This window comes from Danio rerio, chromosome 25 (assembly GCF_052040795.2).
Source record: "Danio rerio strain M-AB ecotype USA chromosome 25, GRCz13ab, whole genome shotgun sequence".
In the NCBI taxonomy this organism is placed as follows: domain Eukaryota; kingdom Metazoa; phylum Chordata; class Actinopteri; order Cypriniformes; family Danionidae; genus Danio; species Danio rerio.
In genome coordinates this window covers 6,650,001-6,665,227 of record NC_141045.1, presented here as the reverse complement: position 1 = coordinate 6,665,227, position 15,227 = coordinate 6,650,001, and the positions used below count along the sequence as shown (strand labels likewise).

Genomic DNA, 15,227 nt, shown 5'->3' with positions numbered 1-15,227 from the left:
CTAAGGGGTTGACATGCTGCTATGGAGGTGTTATGGTGTTCTGAGTGGCGTTTATATGCTAATCAGGCTATAACAGTTAGATTCTGTACTTCACACTGTAATGTCACATTATGAACGCCACATGCCTTAACCCTTTATAATGTTTTTGATGCATATATACCTCGTTGAGAGGAAACGTGACGGAGGAGACCCCAATCAGTACATTGAGCACGTCTTTGACCAGCTGACTTTGACAGTCCAGCGGCAGAGGCAGGAGTGGCGATGGTGTCTGTGTGGACAGAATGTTCCTCATTTCTCCTTCCCACAGTCGATAGAGCTGATCAAACGCCTCTCTGCCGGCCTCTGTCAGGTACGGGGGCTCCTTCTGTCCCGGAGGGCTGAAAGAGAGAACGAAAGCATGACAATGTGGACAGTGTTCAAAGTACTTCTTTTAAACTAGTCTTTAGGGGTGCAAACAAAGCACTGACCAGACCAGCGGCACAGACTACATTACTTATTAATGATATCCATCCAAAAAAGAAAATTCTGTCATCATTAACTCTCTCATGCAGAGATGTATAAAGTACTAAAGACTAAAGAAGTAAAAGCACACGTACTCTATCAAAAAGTGACTTGAGTGGAAGTTTAAGTGCTCTTTAAGCACCATACTGAAGTGGAAGTACTAAAGTATTCAACATTTTCTGTACTTAAGTAATGCAAGTAGTTTATTTCAAAATTTACTACTCAAATACTGAAAGTAAAAGTACAAAAATTGTGTAATGTAGTTATAAAAGAAAGCAGTCCAAAGACATCATATTGTTTTGGTTATTTTAAATATCTTCTATTTTGGGCACGTGATTAAGCAGAACGAAAAGAAACATGGCTTATGATAACGTTTTTCTCTCACGCTTAAACCACAGATCTGACAGATTATAACAGCTTTAACACACATTTTTGGATCGTAAATTACCGGTTGTAAACGCTGTAAACGGAAGTTCTAAACATTCTACCAGAAGACGCTGGTCACTGTGGCGCCCTCCATGCAGCAGCCAAGAAAAAGGTTTATAATTGTAATGAGTGTGAATCTACACTGGTCTCACAGTTTGGCTCTGTTACGATTATCATGCCATCGAATCGGTTCAATTCGATATCTTGTATAGATTTTTTTCTTCACAACACAATTTTTTAATTAGAATCTATAAATATATTTATATTTATATATTATTTGTAATAAAATTTTGTTCTTTAATACAGCAGTAAGATATATGAACTGTACCTTTAATTTGACCTGCTCAAAGAAACACTCTTTCTGAATGTATCAAACAAAACACCAACACATGCACAGAAGACAGCATGAGCATTTACAGCAAATAAACTAATGTCAATATTATCCTGCTTGCTTTTTGAGCGCTGACAGGCGAGGTCTTACAACCCTATGATTGGTTTTTGGCTTCACCTGCTCAACAGAAAGGGCTGCGATCAGCTTTAGAAATTAAATCGCTGTTACACAGTTATCACAGGTAACCCGTAACAGACATGGTGAAGAAAAATTGCACCTCAGGCACGCTCGTGTCTGGATCCACAAGTATCACTTTAACAGCCAAAAGAAGAGGAAAAGTTACCTCACAAACACGCTAGCGGGTCAAATGTCCAAAGTGAGAAAGAGAGAGGTAAAGATGGAGTTTTACAGCATTTCTCTGTAGTAGTGAAATAGCGGCTCGTGTGCTGTGCCACCTTCATTTTAGTAAGAGCGTTATTTACTCGCACTCGATTTCTTCGCCATTGTATCCTACTGCGACATCGCGCATAGGAGATAAATGACGTCAGTACGTAATAACCGGTTATGATCTATTACTGAACCGATATCAATAATTTTGACACTAGTAACGAGTAACATTTGATTTACAGGCAAATAAAAGTCAATTTCATTGTTAAATCATACTAGAAACACACCAGCAACCCAATAAGATGAGCTAAACATTTTGCTAAATCCTAATAATAGCAGGTTGAGCTCAAATTGAGATAAAACATGTTAGACAACAGCAGCTTCATTAAAGGTCACCTGTGGTAAATTCAGTTGATTGGACATGATTTGAAAAGGGATACACTTGTCTATATAAGGTCCCAGGATCGACAGTGCATGTCAAAGCACAAACCAAGCATGAAGACAAAGGAAATGTCTGTAGACCTCCGAGACAGGATTGTCTTGAGGCACAAGGCTGGGAAAGGTTACAGAAAATTCTTGTTGTTTCATAATTTTTGAACTTGAAATGTTACATTTTCAGGCAAATTTTTTTGTATTAATAATAGTTGTTTATAATTACAATTAGAATCAAATTTCTTCGTTTTATTCACTTTGTTGTCCAAAACAAATTGCACAATTATAAAAAAAAAATATCTGAACATATTAGAATATTTATCTACAAACCAAAGCCATTAAATTGTGTTTTTTTGTTGTTGTTGTTTTTATGACAAAGTGATCTTCAAACTGGTAACGTGTTTTTTTCAATGTGTTTTTGAAAATTATGATAATAATGATACCAATGAAAATGAGGATTTGAAAATAATCATTAGCAATTTAAACTATCTTTATTAATGTGCTCATCTATCTTACCAGCCAATGTTCTCCCAACAGCGTCGTCTGCCAGGCACGAACGTCCGCAGGGCCTCCCACACGTCCACTTCAGGGCTGGGACTCGTCTCAGATTGGGAATCTGGAGTCAAATTGGAGGCGGACTGGAAGCCTTCATCATCAGACTGATCCAGACACAGAGGAACCTGCAAAAACAGGACAACCCATGCATGAAGAGCTCAGAAAAAGAAACAATAGCACTGAGAAAAATCCTAAAATGTACATTAGAGCTGAAAGCAGTTTTAGCTTAGCATAAATCATTGAATCGGATTAGACCATTAGCGTCTCGCTGGAAAAAATAAAGTAAAGCTTGACAATTCTGTAGTTACATCATGTACTAAGACTGACGGAAAACTTGCTATTTTATAAGCCGATATGGATAATAAATATACAATATAACAATCAAGAAACTTTGCTGCCATAGGAACAATGATGTTAAAGTACATAGTGGGGACTATTTTCAGGCACTTTAAATAAACATGCAAATACTAAACCTGACTCAAAACTGACCCTATTGTGGATGAGCACATTGCAAGGTAATGTATTGTGCAGCCTTACTAAACATAATAATACAGAAAATTGTAATATATTCACCCGTATACTAAGTCCAGTAAGGTCTGCGTTACTGGGAACGGGCGGCAGATCCAATCTGACATCCAAATCTGTTGTTCTAGAGTGTTGCAGGGCACCAAACAATGACATTCGGGTCTCTCTCTCGAACTTCTCCTCTGTTTCTGGTCTGCGTCCCAATCCCATCAGCCCAGTGCCCGGTGGAGCATCCATAATGTTCAGCGTCCTGCAAATGCCCCCAAAAACACCCCACTCCTCCCCACAAATCAAAGACCATGCCCTCTCCTCCAGCCGCTGCATGTCCTGACTCAGATACCCACCTAATGGAGGCCTGCGCTGGACGGGACGATCCCGCCGCATGTAGTCACGACTAAATGACTGAGGAGGCGGAGCCACAGATCCAGCTAGTTGCACTAGGAGTTCCAAGGCGGAGTTAAGTTCTGATAGCCCCACCCCATCCTGCAGCTGACTTAGGAGCTCCTCCAATCTCTCCGCCTCCTCGTCATGACCAGATACGCGCAAGTCAAAGGATATCATGAGAATTTTATTGCGGGCGGGTGTGTTTGATAGGGCGTTTGGTGGTGGTTTAGGTGACCCATCCTGGAAGAGGCCGGCCAGTAGTGCCCCGTATGCACGCTTGCGCAGGGTGCGACGTGCCGAGTCCCGGGACATAGTGCCCAAAGCTCGCCGTTTCCATGATAAACCAGTGAGACTTCGGTCACAGAGGGTGCTCAGGAGTTCTGTAATGCTGCTGCCGTCGCAAACAGACATCTTAGGAAGAGTGTGTGATCATGATGCTGAGAGACCTGAGCAAAAGAAATGGTGTTTGTGCTTTAAAATCATGGCATTCATACTATATTCATAATAAATAGTAAATAAATCACATTCTAATAGATGGTTAATGAATATTTTGAATAGTTACTGTGAATATATTAATATAAATATATAAATAACCTAATTAAAAATCTCTGTGTGTGTGTGTGTATGTATGCATATATATATATATATATATATATATATATATATATATATATATATATATATATATATATATATATATATATATATATATATATATATATATATAAAAATACATATTGTTCAGTTTGTATTGTTCATGTATGACAGTGCTATTTCTTTTCTTAATGCAATAAAACAAAGACCCATCTAAAAGAAAAAGGTGCTATATGAATAATTTTTTCATTTACTACCTTATATAAACGATCGGTTAACCTACATCTTTATGTGATATATTACTATTTTATATTATCTGTAATATTATATAAATCACATATTTTTGCATCAATGAAGCATCCTAGTAGCAAGACAAAAAAAGTTTACACATAAATATTAGATTTCCTCTTTGCAGTTTTTAACACTTCAGTGTCAATATATGCAGCCATTTATGCTAATATACTAATTTATTTTGAGAATATGCTGCAATTCTGACTTTATAACTCATTTATTTTACAAATATCTCACAGTTCTGATTGTATAACTCATTTGATTTAAGAATATCTCACTATTCTTATATTATAACTCATTTATTTTAGGAAATACCCACAATTCTGAATTTTTTTACTCATTAATTTTATGTATAGCCCACATTTTTGACTTTAACTCATTTATTTTACAAATATCCATAAATATAAAATATTTATTTTATGAATATCCAGCGATTTTTATTTTATAACTCATTTATTTTGAGAATATTTCACAGTTCTGACTTTATAACTAATTTTTTTAAGAATATACCGCAATTCTTACTGTATAACAAATTTATTTTATTAATATGCCACAATCCTAACTTTACAACTCATTTATTTTAAGAATGTATTACAATTCTGGCTTTATAACTCATTTATTTTAAGAATATCTCTCAATTCTGATATTATAGCTCATTTATTTTAAGATTATCTCTCAATTCTGATTTTATAGCTCATTTATTTTAAGAATATCTCACAATTCTGACTTAATAACTAATTTATTTTAAGAAAATCTCACAATTCTGACTTTATAACTCAAAATTATGCTAAAAATATATCACAAATCTCACATGTATGACTTTAACTCAATATGTACTTATATTAGTATTTTATTAATCTTTTTAAATGAATGATTAACGTGTTAGATTAACGATATTAAATATTATGATTAATTATTAGCTTATTAGTAACATTATTATACGTTTTAATGTATGAAGCTTAACATTACAAGATTCAACGCTAGTAGCTAGGGCAAACAGCTAACATTCGTTCTTAAATACCAATAGTCAAGATTAATAACTGTAATATTTAGCAGATTAAATGATAGTGACTTTGACCTCTGTGTAAAAAAATATTGTAAAAATCATGTATCTTGTACATGTAATATCAATGACACTTCTGTAATGTCACGTTAACATGTAACATTACCTTATTTGCAACATTATGTTTCACTGAATAAAGCACACATGATTCAATAACAATAGCTAAAGCGTGCATGCTAAATACATTTTAACATATAAATATATTTAGTTTATTAGATCCATAGCAGGTTTATTTAGCAAGTAAACACACGTTAGCTCACCGAATTTGATCAACAAAAACGCTACAGCGTAACTTACAAGCGCTATTTCACTGACATAAACGTGTCTGAAATCATTTACTCACGTTGAAACTCGAGCTTAAGCCGTCCGAACTGCAAATATTTCTTAAACATTAGCGAACTAATGTTATTCATAATAAAAATTAAGCGTTTGTTTGCATAAACACACACACATGCTAAGCTTCCTCAACCGCCGCGCTACACGGCAAAGTCCCGCCTTCTCTACGCGCTGACTGGATGAAACTCTGTAAAGCGTACACTCATTGGTTAAACCCCAGACACGCGGAGGCTCTTTCAGTAATTCCATTGGATTAAACTTGACATGCGCCGGCCACATTATGACGTACTCGCTCACATACCCTGACGATAAGAACAGCGTCCGCTAGCGGCGATAATTATTCTCATAACTCCACAAATACATCCATAACAAGCTAACAAGTCCATAACATCCTATATATTCTCTCAATTATTAACATTCCTCCCTATAAAACACGTCCAAGGTGACTCCAGATGCATACTTCAGTATTTATGCTTGTTGTTAGCATGGAGTATGCTAAATTTTTGATTCACCCGACAGGCTAGCTTCCAACTCGGCTCATTTGTTATTTATAATTCGTCTAGTATTGTTTTGGTTAATGGCTCTGAATACATTAGCAAGAATAGTGCTGCTACCAAATGAACTTTTAACATTCACATGCAGTCGATGGATGTGAGGAAGAAAACAGGCCGCGTCTCTGCGCCCGAAGGGAAAATGAAGTCAAAACTTTCTGACTGTAAAGCAAAAGATGTCCCTGAACACCAGGAACAACAACCCTATTCAGGTTCGAACTTCCCCTGTGGCTCCTATGAGATATGCAGATGCTTTGAACACATCCACAAGCTACATCTGTTTGTGGTCAAGCACTACATTATTAATCTTGACAAGTCCTTTTTTCCCCCAGTTTTTTTGGACCGCAGCCGAGGGAGAATCCATAAGTGTGTGCAAGTCTGAGGGCCTGAGTCTCCTGAAAGGCAAAGCTGCAGAAATCTCATTAATATCTGAGGGTGAGACACCACTGCTGGTGAATACAAACACAAACACCTGCCTTTCCTTGAGTGATGGCTCTCACGGCGAGAATGAAAGGGCCCGATCTTCTTATTTTCCCAGCGTGTGGAAAATCTGAGCAGTTTTTTTTTTAAGGCCGAAGCCCCCACAGTTGCTTGGATTCGTGACTAAGTTAATTCAGCGGCCATGCAGGAGGGTCTGATAGGATTAATTCGTTTATAGAGTCTCTCATGAAATAGAGAGTCCCACGTATGCAATGTGTTGAACTAGGAGATAGAGACTCGTATTACTGGGACTTTATACATTTACATAAGTCAAGAGGCATAAAAGGTGAAGGGTTTATATTTAAACTGTCTTCATCTCTTCTGGAATCTAATAAGGGAGAGGTGTGATTAGATTTCTGTGTGCGCTGTAAATCGTGAGGGGATTTTTGATAATCCTATTGGGAGTTTTGGAGTCTTATGGTCTGTTTGTGTTGGATCTTTAACACACTGTTGAGTCTGTTCTTTTGCAGACTCGTTTTAAGTCTAGATATAGGCTACAGTTATAAAACTATCTTCTTCAAATTATTTGCTTTATAGACAAATTTCATCAATAGTTTCAATATAAACTTTGACTGAAGTTTGTGTCTGTTACTGAATTCTGACGTCTTTTTTTTCTTTCTCAGAATTGAAATGTATAAACAGGCAACTGTTTATAGGTTAAAACTATCAGATGTATAATCACAATTTTGACTTTTTAATTTTTAAAAAAATATATCTGACATTTCATACTTGCATTTATGTTAAAATGTCCTGCAATTCTCCCCTTATAACTCATTTATTTTAACAATATCTCATAATTCTGGCATTATACGTCATTTAATTTAAGAATATCATGCATTCCTACTTTATAGCTCATTTGTTTGAAGAATATTTCTAAATACTGACTTTATAATTCACATTTATGTATAAAAATCTCACAATTCTGACTTTACAACTTATTTATTTTAAGACAATTTTACATTCTGACTTCATAACTCATTTATTTGAAAAACAAAATGCCGCAATTTTGACATTATACTAATTTATTTTATGAACATATAACAATTCTGGCTTTATAATTTACATTTATGTTAAAATATCTCACAATTCTGACTTTATAATTAATTTATTTTAAGAATATCTCACAATTCTGACTTTATACTCATTTCTTTTAAGTATATCTGTAAATTGTGACTTTATAATTCATTTATTTTAAGACTATTTCATAACTCTGACATTATACTCATTTATTTGATGAATATATTATAATTCTGACTTTATAGCTCATTTATTTTAAGAATATCTCACAATTCTGACTTTATAACTTATTTATTTTAAGAATATCTCACAATTCTGACTTTATAACTTATTTATTTTAAGAATATCTCACAATTCTGACTTTATAACTAATTTATTTTAAGAATATTTCTAAATTGTGACTTTATAATTCATTTATTTTAAGAATATTTCACAACTCTGACATTATACTAATTTATTTGATGAATATATTACAATTATGACTTTATAATTTACATTTATGTAAAAAAAATCTCACTATGCTGACTTTATAACTCATTTATTTTAAGAATATGTCACAATTCTGATTTTATAACTCATTTATTTTAAGAATATCTCTAAATTGTGACTTTATAATTCATTTATTTTAAGAATATTTCACAACTCTGATATTATACTAATTTATTTGATGAATATCTCTCAATTCTCACTTTATAACTCATTTATTTTATATATATCTCAAAATTCTGACTTTATAACTAATTTATTTTAAGAATATATCACGTTTCTTACTTTATACTCATTTATTTTAAGATTATATCACTTTTCTTACTTTATAATTCACATTTATGTAAAAATATCTCATAATTCTGACTTATAACTCAAAACTGTGATAAAATATATCACTTAAATATAAAAATACATATTAGTAAGTTTAGAACTACTTATTTTTAATACATTGCCATTGTCTTTTTTTGGCATTTGTCCACCAACATTTTATATTTTTAATTAAAGTTTTAACATTGAAGTTTTGAAGTAATATAGACATTTTATTTCACCATTATTTAACAATTTCCCAACAATTATTTTTCATTGTACTTTTTGTTAACAATAAAATGGCATGCTTACCTTATGTCCAAAATCTTCTCAGCTCTTCTTTAAATTTAGTCTGAACTTGGCGTAACAGCCACTGGTGTCACTAAAAAAAAAATTGTGTCACATAACGGTGTCAACCATAGAGGACTTTTAGAGGTCTCCATAACCCTGGACCAGGCCGCATCCTGAGCAGATGCTGTGGTGGTCATGGAGGGGTAGAGAACATGAGACTGATTCCTGAAAGACCACAGTGACCGCATCCGCATTGATCCTGTGGGCAAGCCTGTACACCTACCCGTGACCTACTCACACCTGCAGCTTTTCCACGATGGATGTCCAGCGTTCTCCATCCCCCGACGATAGACTGCAGTTCTGTTTGGTCAGAGGAGAAATGCTTGTGCCCAACTCAACCTAGTATATCTTGAGTTTTTTTTCCTTCGCTTTTGTCAATTGGTGAAGTTTGTTCCTCGCCGCTGTCGCCACTGGCTTGCTTGGTTGGGACCTGTGGAGCTGCTCATCGATGGATTTGATCTTCAGTGTTTGGACTTTCAGCAGTGAGAATTAAACCACACTGAACTCAACTAAACTGAACTTCAACTCTAAAAACCGAACTGACAGTTTCAATTTACCAGAACTTCTATGTTAAGCTGCTTTGACACAATCTACATTGTAAAAGCACTATAGGAATAAAGATGACTTGACTTGAATAACGCCCCTTTAAAAGTCACGTAATATCAGCATCTGATTCATTAGAAAAAGAGGCCAAACCCAACACTTGAGAAATGGATGTGTATATTTATTCATATAAGGATGTTAATCAGTCCTCGGAGAGTCCGAAAGAGTCCTCCGCAATCCCAGAATACGTTGCTCTCGGCACATTCACAAGGGGAAAATGGAGAAGAAAAGAAAAAAAAAAGGTCGACAACAACGAGTTTTCTCAGAGCATAACTCACAGGAGAACAGTGTAGACAGATTTGCATTTTTAATACAAAGGCATATATTTTCTGTAGGACATAAAATAATAATAGTAACTGCACAGCAGTAAGAAAAGGTCGTGTACACACTGTTTGTTCATACACACCATTGAAACACAATTTGGGGGTGAGTACCATAATAAAAACATTTGTGCTAATCAATAATCGGTTTTGCATAAAGAGCAAACATAATGGCAGCTGTCCGGAGGGAACGTTTTGACATTCTCCCCCACGCTTGAGCATATTTTATTTCCCCCAATGCAGTAAAACTCCTAAAAAGCACACGCACACACACACTCACCACAAACACCCACGGTATTAAAAACGGCGCTTTTGCTCTATACATACAGCATGTGTTCAAATATATTGGCATATTCTGGCTACGGCACACCTCTGAATACTGCACTCACTGATGTCTAACACCACACTTCACGTACGCCACAATCTCAGACCTCTACATGAAACCCACCCACCCCCCCACCCCGACGTCCTCAGAACCGGCACATCCACACACTTTTAAGGCACATTTTGGCTACAGAAAGGCGTTAAAAGAAGCGTTTACAACTCGACTATACTGAGACTGCATCTGTGTTTATGCTTTAAAGGGATTGTTCATGCTTAAAACGAAAGTACTGCATTATTTACTCATTGTGATGTCTGTCCAAACCACATTTCTTGTTTCTTTTTAAAAAATATGGAGCACAAAAGTATGGATTTCAGAAAGAAAATGTGTTTTATGGCAGGAAACGTGTGAAGATTCCTCTTTTGTGTTTCATGAAACTAAAAAGCAACGTTTGGAAATGCCAAAAAAAGTGCTTGCGATTTTGTGTGTGTGTGAAATATGAATTATTAGGCCTATACAGATATCTGAAGATTCTTAAGTCAAGATACATCTACTTGAGGGGCGAAATTAGTGATATTAGTTGCTAAATAATATTACTGAGCTCATACTTTTTTAGAGTGCATAGGTGTTTATTATTCAACCCAGGCTCATTCCGAGAACGTAGTCACGTGGACGTTTCTGGAGACCGCGAAATACATCCCGGGTGTATTCGCGAATGCACGAGAGGCCGCTGTGTGCGCTTTTTCGCATCTCAAACGTCTCTCGCCCGCGCTGTTCTCGCGTGAAACCACCAGAGGACAATGTCCGACTGGCAAAATGATTGACTGTGCGACCGGCTAAACCCACCCAATTTTCCAGATTGAACCGCCCACCCGCTCACTTCCCTAAACCTAACCGACGATTTACAAAAGACGTCCAGAAAAAGAAAAGCCCTCGTCTGATTTTTTACCACGTTTTCGGATTTCATCACATCCTCACCCTGTCATGAACTCGTTTACTTTATTTTTTGGATTCTGTTTTTGTCTTACCTGATTTCTGGAACTGCTCTTCCCCATACTCGAACCCGGTCGCTGCGGTCAACTCCTCCTCTCTGCATCTAAAGTCTGCCAACAAACACGACGAGCTGACTGGACAAACTGGTTGTGGCGGAAAAACCCTCCACACGGAGGTGAGCGGTCAGCCGGCAAGCGCAAAAGGAAACGGCGTCATACCGCCCCGTAGCTTTCGCTTAAAAAAATTAAACGCAGCCATACATACCTCCCGGGACGTATTTTGCAGTCTCCAGAAACGTCCATGGGACTACGTTTTCAGAATGAGCCTGGGTTATTATTATTTTACAGACAAAATTATGGCGTAAAAATATACTTTTATTTTACAGAGTGAAGATATTTGTGACCCTGGACCACAAAACCACACATAAAGGTATTTTGTTGTTGTTGATAATGAGATTTATATACAACCTGAAAGATACAACTATTAGAAAATCTGTAATTCATTTTCTTTTCGGCTTAGTCCCTTTATTAATCTGGGGTCGCCACAGTGGAATGAACTGGCAACTTATCCAGCATATGTTTTACGCAGCAGATGCCCTTCCAGCCGCAACCCATCACTGGGAAACACCCATACACTCGTTCACACAAACCTTACGCACAATTTAGCTCACTCAATTCACCTATAGCACATGTCTTTGGACTTGTGAGGGGAAACCGAAGCACCCGGAGGAAACCCACAGCAACACGGGGAGAACATGCAAACTTCACACAGAAAGCCTACTGACCCAGCCAGAGCTCAAACCAGAGACCTTTTTGCTGTGAGGCAATCATGCTACCCACTGTGACTTCCCCAAATTCTGTAATCTAACGGTTAAAAAGAATCAAATATTGAAGAAATATTTTGTAAATTGTCTAAATTAAGCTCTTTGCAATCCATATTACTAATCAAAAATGACATTTTGATATATTTATGATAATAAATGTACCTAATTTCTTCATGGAAGATCATCTTTACTTTGGATTTACTCAGAGGCTGAGCCTGGTCAGTAGCTGGATGGGAGATCACATGGGAAAACTAGGTTGCTGATCAATGTTGTTTTAGTGAGGCCAGCAAAGAGTGCTAAACCTGTGACCTGCATGAGTCATAATGCCCTAATAAAGTGAAGGGGACTCTATACTGACAGTCTTTCAGATGAGACATTAAACCAAGGTTCTGACTCTCTGTGGTCATTAAAAATCCCATGGCACTTCTCGAAAAGAGTAGGGATGTAACCCAGGTGTCCTGGCCAAATTCTCTCCATAAGCCCTTACCAATCATGGCCTCCCAATAATCCCCATCCACCAAACTGCCTCTGTCAATGTTTCTTCATTCCACCAATAGCTAGTGTGTGGCACTGGTACCATTGTCTTATGGCTGCTGTCGCATCATCCAAGTGGATGCTGCACACTGGTGTTAGTGTGGAGAGATCCCCCCCATGATAGTGAACTGCTATGGGTGTATGGCCATACACTATAAATGCGCTATATAAATACACATTACCTACTATATTTGAATTTTATCTGGCATAAAATAAAAATAATCACATTTTATAATATAAATTTAACTTCTACAATATATATCTACACAACCCAATGTTGTGGTCCAGAATCACATTTTTATTCGGTAAATTTATCTTATTTAAAAAAAAAAAAATTAAATAAATAATTATTTGTATTGGATTTTAATTTTTTTGAGAGAGAAAATGGTGATCTTTTTTTGGAAGAAGAAATATATATCTAAAATATATTTCATCTGATGTCAAGAACTGAAGGGCATTATAGAATCACTTTTATAGAGTGTTAAAACACAAATTAATTAATTATTAATTTATTATTAATTAAGTTTTTTTAATAATCACACTTGATAAAAACCATCTGCAGAAACACTTTGATTGACATTCTCCCTTTGTACGTGTCATCAGAGGAAAGCCCCGCCCAATAGTGATGATAGGACAATAGTCTTATTTTTAAATCTGCCACTATGCTGACACACAGGCATTTATAGCTCCGCCTTCTTCTGAAAAAGAGCACAATCTCATTTGAATTTAAAGCGACAGTCACCAAAACGCCACAATTAAAAAGCCTAAAAGGGGAAGTTTCAATAAGTTATAGAGCATTATTAGTGAGCTATTTTGAGCTGAAACTTCACACACACTCTATAGACATCAGAGACTTATTTTAGCATCTTATAAAAAGGGCCACAGTAGGTCCCCTTTAAAACAAGTCATTTTTAACGTGACTAAAATGTTCATTTACATTAAGTTTTCAGAAAACCCTCTCTTTAAATAAATGCATCTTGATTTAAGACTGCTCAGAAAAACAAGTCAAATAATTTTTTCCTAATCCGAGTTCAGTACATGCTGATAACGTATTCCTTATTTCAAATGAACAATCCTTTAAAAGCGATAGGGGCGAGGGTAGATTGTAAAGCATGGAATCAGAATCACACGCGGAGTTAGGATTAAACGCTGCTCCCGCTGCCTGTATTAAAGCAGACGGAAGAGAGACGAAGGGCTTCACGCCAGGCAGAACACCCCAAAACAAAACCTGACAATCGCCACATCGCAAACCATCTGCCACCTTCATACGACTACACTCAGATCAGTTATATCAAAAACACATTCGTAGAGGAGGCCACAGTCACAGAAAACCTGCTGAAGCCTTACTTTTGTGGTCGTTATGTCACGTCTGTTAGCTGAGGCTAACACTTTAATGCTAACAAAAGTTAATTAGGGATATTCTGACAGCATGAGAATTTAGAATGAAAGAAAATTAAATCATTAATTAATATCATGATTTAGCTATGACTGTATTCTCGTACCTTATTGCTTATTTTTAGCATAAATGCTATCATTTAAAAGGTTGGGGTTTGTAGTTATTCTTAGTTTTTGTAATGGTTTAACTCAGAAACAATGCATTAAATTTGAAACATTAAAGAAAATACTATGCTTTTCTTTTTAACTTTTTATTTGTCTAAATAAATAATAAATAATTTTGCATTTCTGAAGGAAGCTGATCAAATCTTCTGTCCATATAATTTGCAATTAATATACCATTGTTTTGATACCTTTATATTATATGTCTATGTGCTGGCATTGACTTATGTTTATAAAAACAGTTCTGTCTGGTTGACTGATAGCCATGAGATATTCTGCAATATCAGCACTCGTACAGCCTCTTCACCCTTGTGTATTACTCGGCCCACATTGAGTGACAGCAGATCAATAAACTTACAACAGTGACAAATATTGCAGCTGTTGGACAACAAAATGTACGTCTGGGCCTTTTTTTTAGGCGAGAATGTAGTTGTTTAGATCGCAACTATGCAGTTTATTTATAAGAATAGTGCTTACTTTAAATGTTTATAATTACGGAGATTCAGCAAGTTGGCGGCCATCAGCAGTGCATAGAACTTAATGGTGGCTGTTCCGACCACAAGATGGCGACAGAGACCACATAATAAATCCTTATGCTGTTCACACTAGACGCGGTAAGCGCGGATAAATTTCGTCATTCGTGCGTAAATAGACACGTGAACATTTTGAGACTCGCTTCATTCGTGCGTCAAATCTGCTTCATTTGCGCATCAAATTCACTTCACAACAGAAGCAGATTCGTGTCATGGGCAGGGCTTCTGTCCGCCCGGTGACTCTAGCTTCATTGCTAAATGGCTAACATGGATTTTATTGAGAAAATAGCAGTGTTTTTGTGCTTTAGGAGGACTGAAAAACAGCGTTGATTCGTTTGGAGCCATTTCTGAGTCCACTAATACCATTCAGAGGTGCACCCAGCTCTGTGAGCTCATCAACTCCTCCAGAAACTATACCTGGATGATGGAAGCTTTCAGCAGTGCTTCTGACTGAGCCGAGCCCAGTTTGAAGAATTGTTGTCGGTGTCGGTAGGAGGATTTTGCCCTAGACACCAACAACAGG

General features: G+C 36.4%; 1 protein-coding gene across 4 annotated transcripts in view; it reads right to left on the bottom strand.

Moving 5' to 3' along the window:
* Positions 1–5,982, bottom strand: part of tubgcp6 (tubulin gamma complex component 6) — a 35,898-nt gene extending 29,916 nt beyond the window's left edge. For all 4 annotated transcript variants that reach the window (XR_015525907.1, XM_087311346.1, XM_087311347.1 and 1 more), the window contains exons 1-4: positions 5,833–5,982; positions 3,206–3,987; positions 2,594–2,757; positions 161–377 (exon numbers count right to left, since the gene is read on the bottom strand). Coding sequence is in view for 3 of the 4 variants with exons in the window: in XM_087311346.1 (XP_087167472.1) it covers positions 161–377; positions 2,594–2,757; positions 3,206–3,952 (1,128 nt within the window). In the remaining variant the exon portion in view is untranslated. The remainder of the gene's footprint in view (positions 1–160; positions 378–2,593; positions 2,758–3,205; positions 3,988–5,832) is intronic.
* Positions 5,983–15,227: the final 9,245 nt, after the last annotated feature.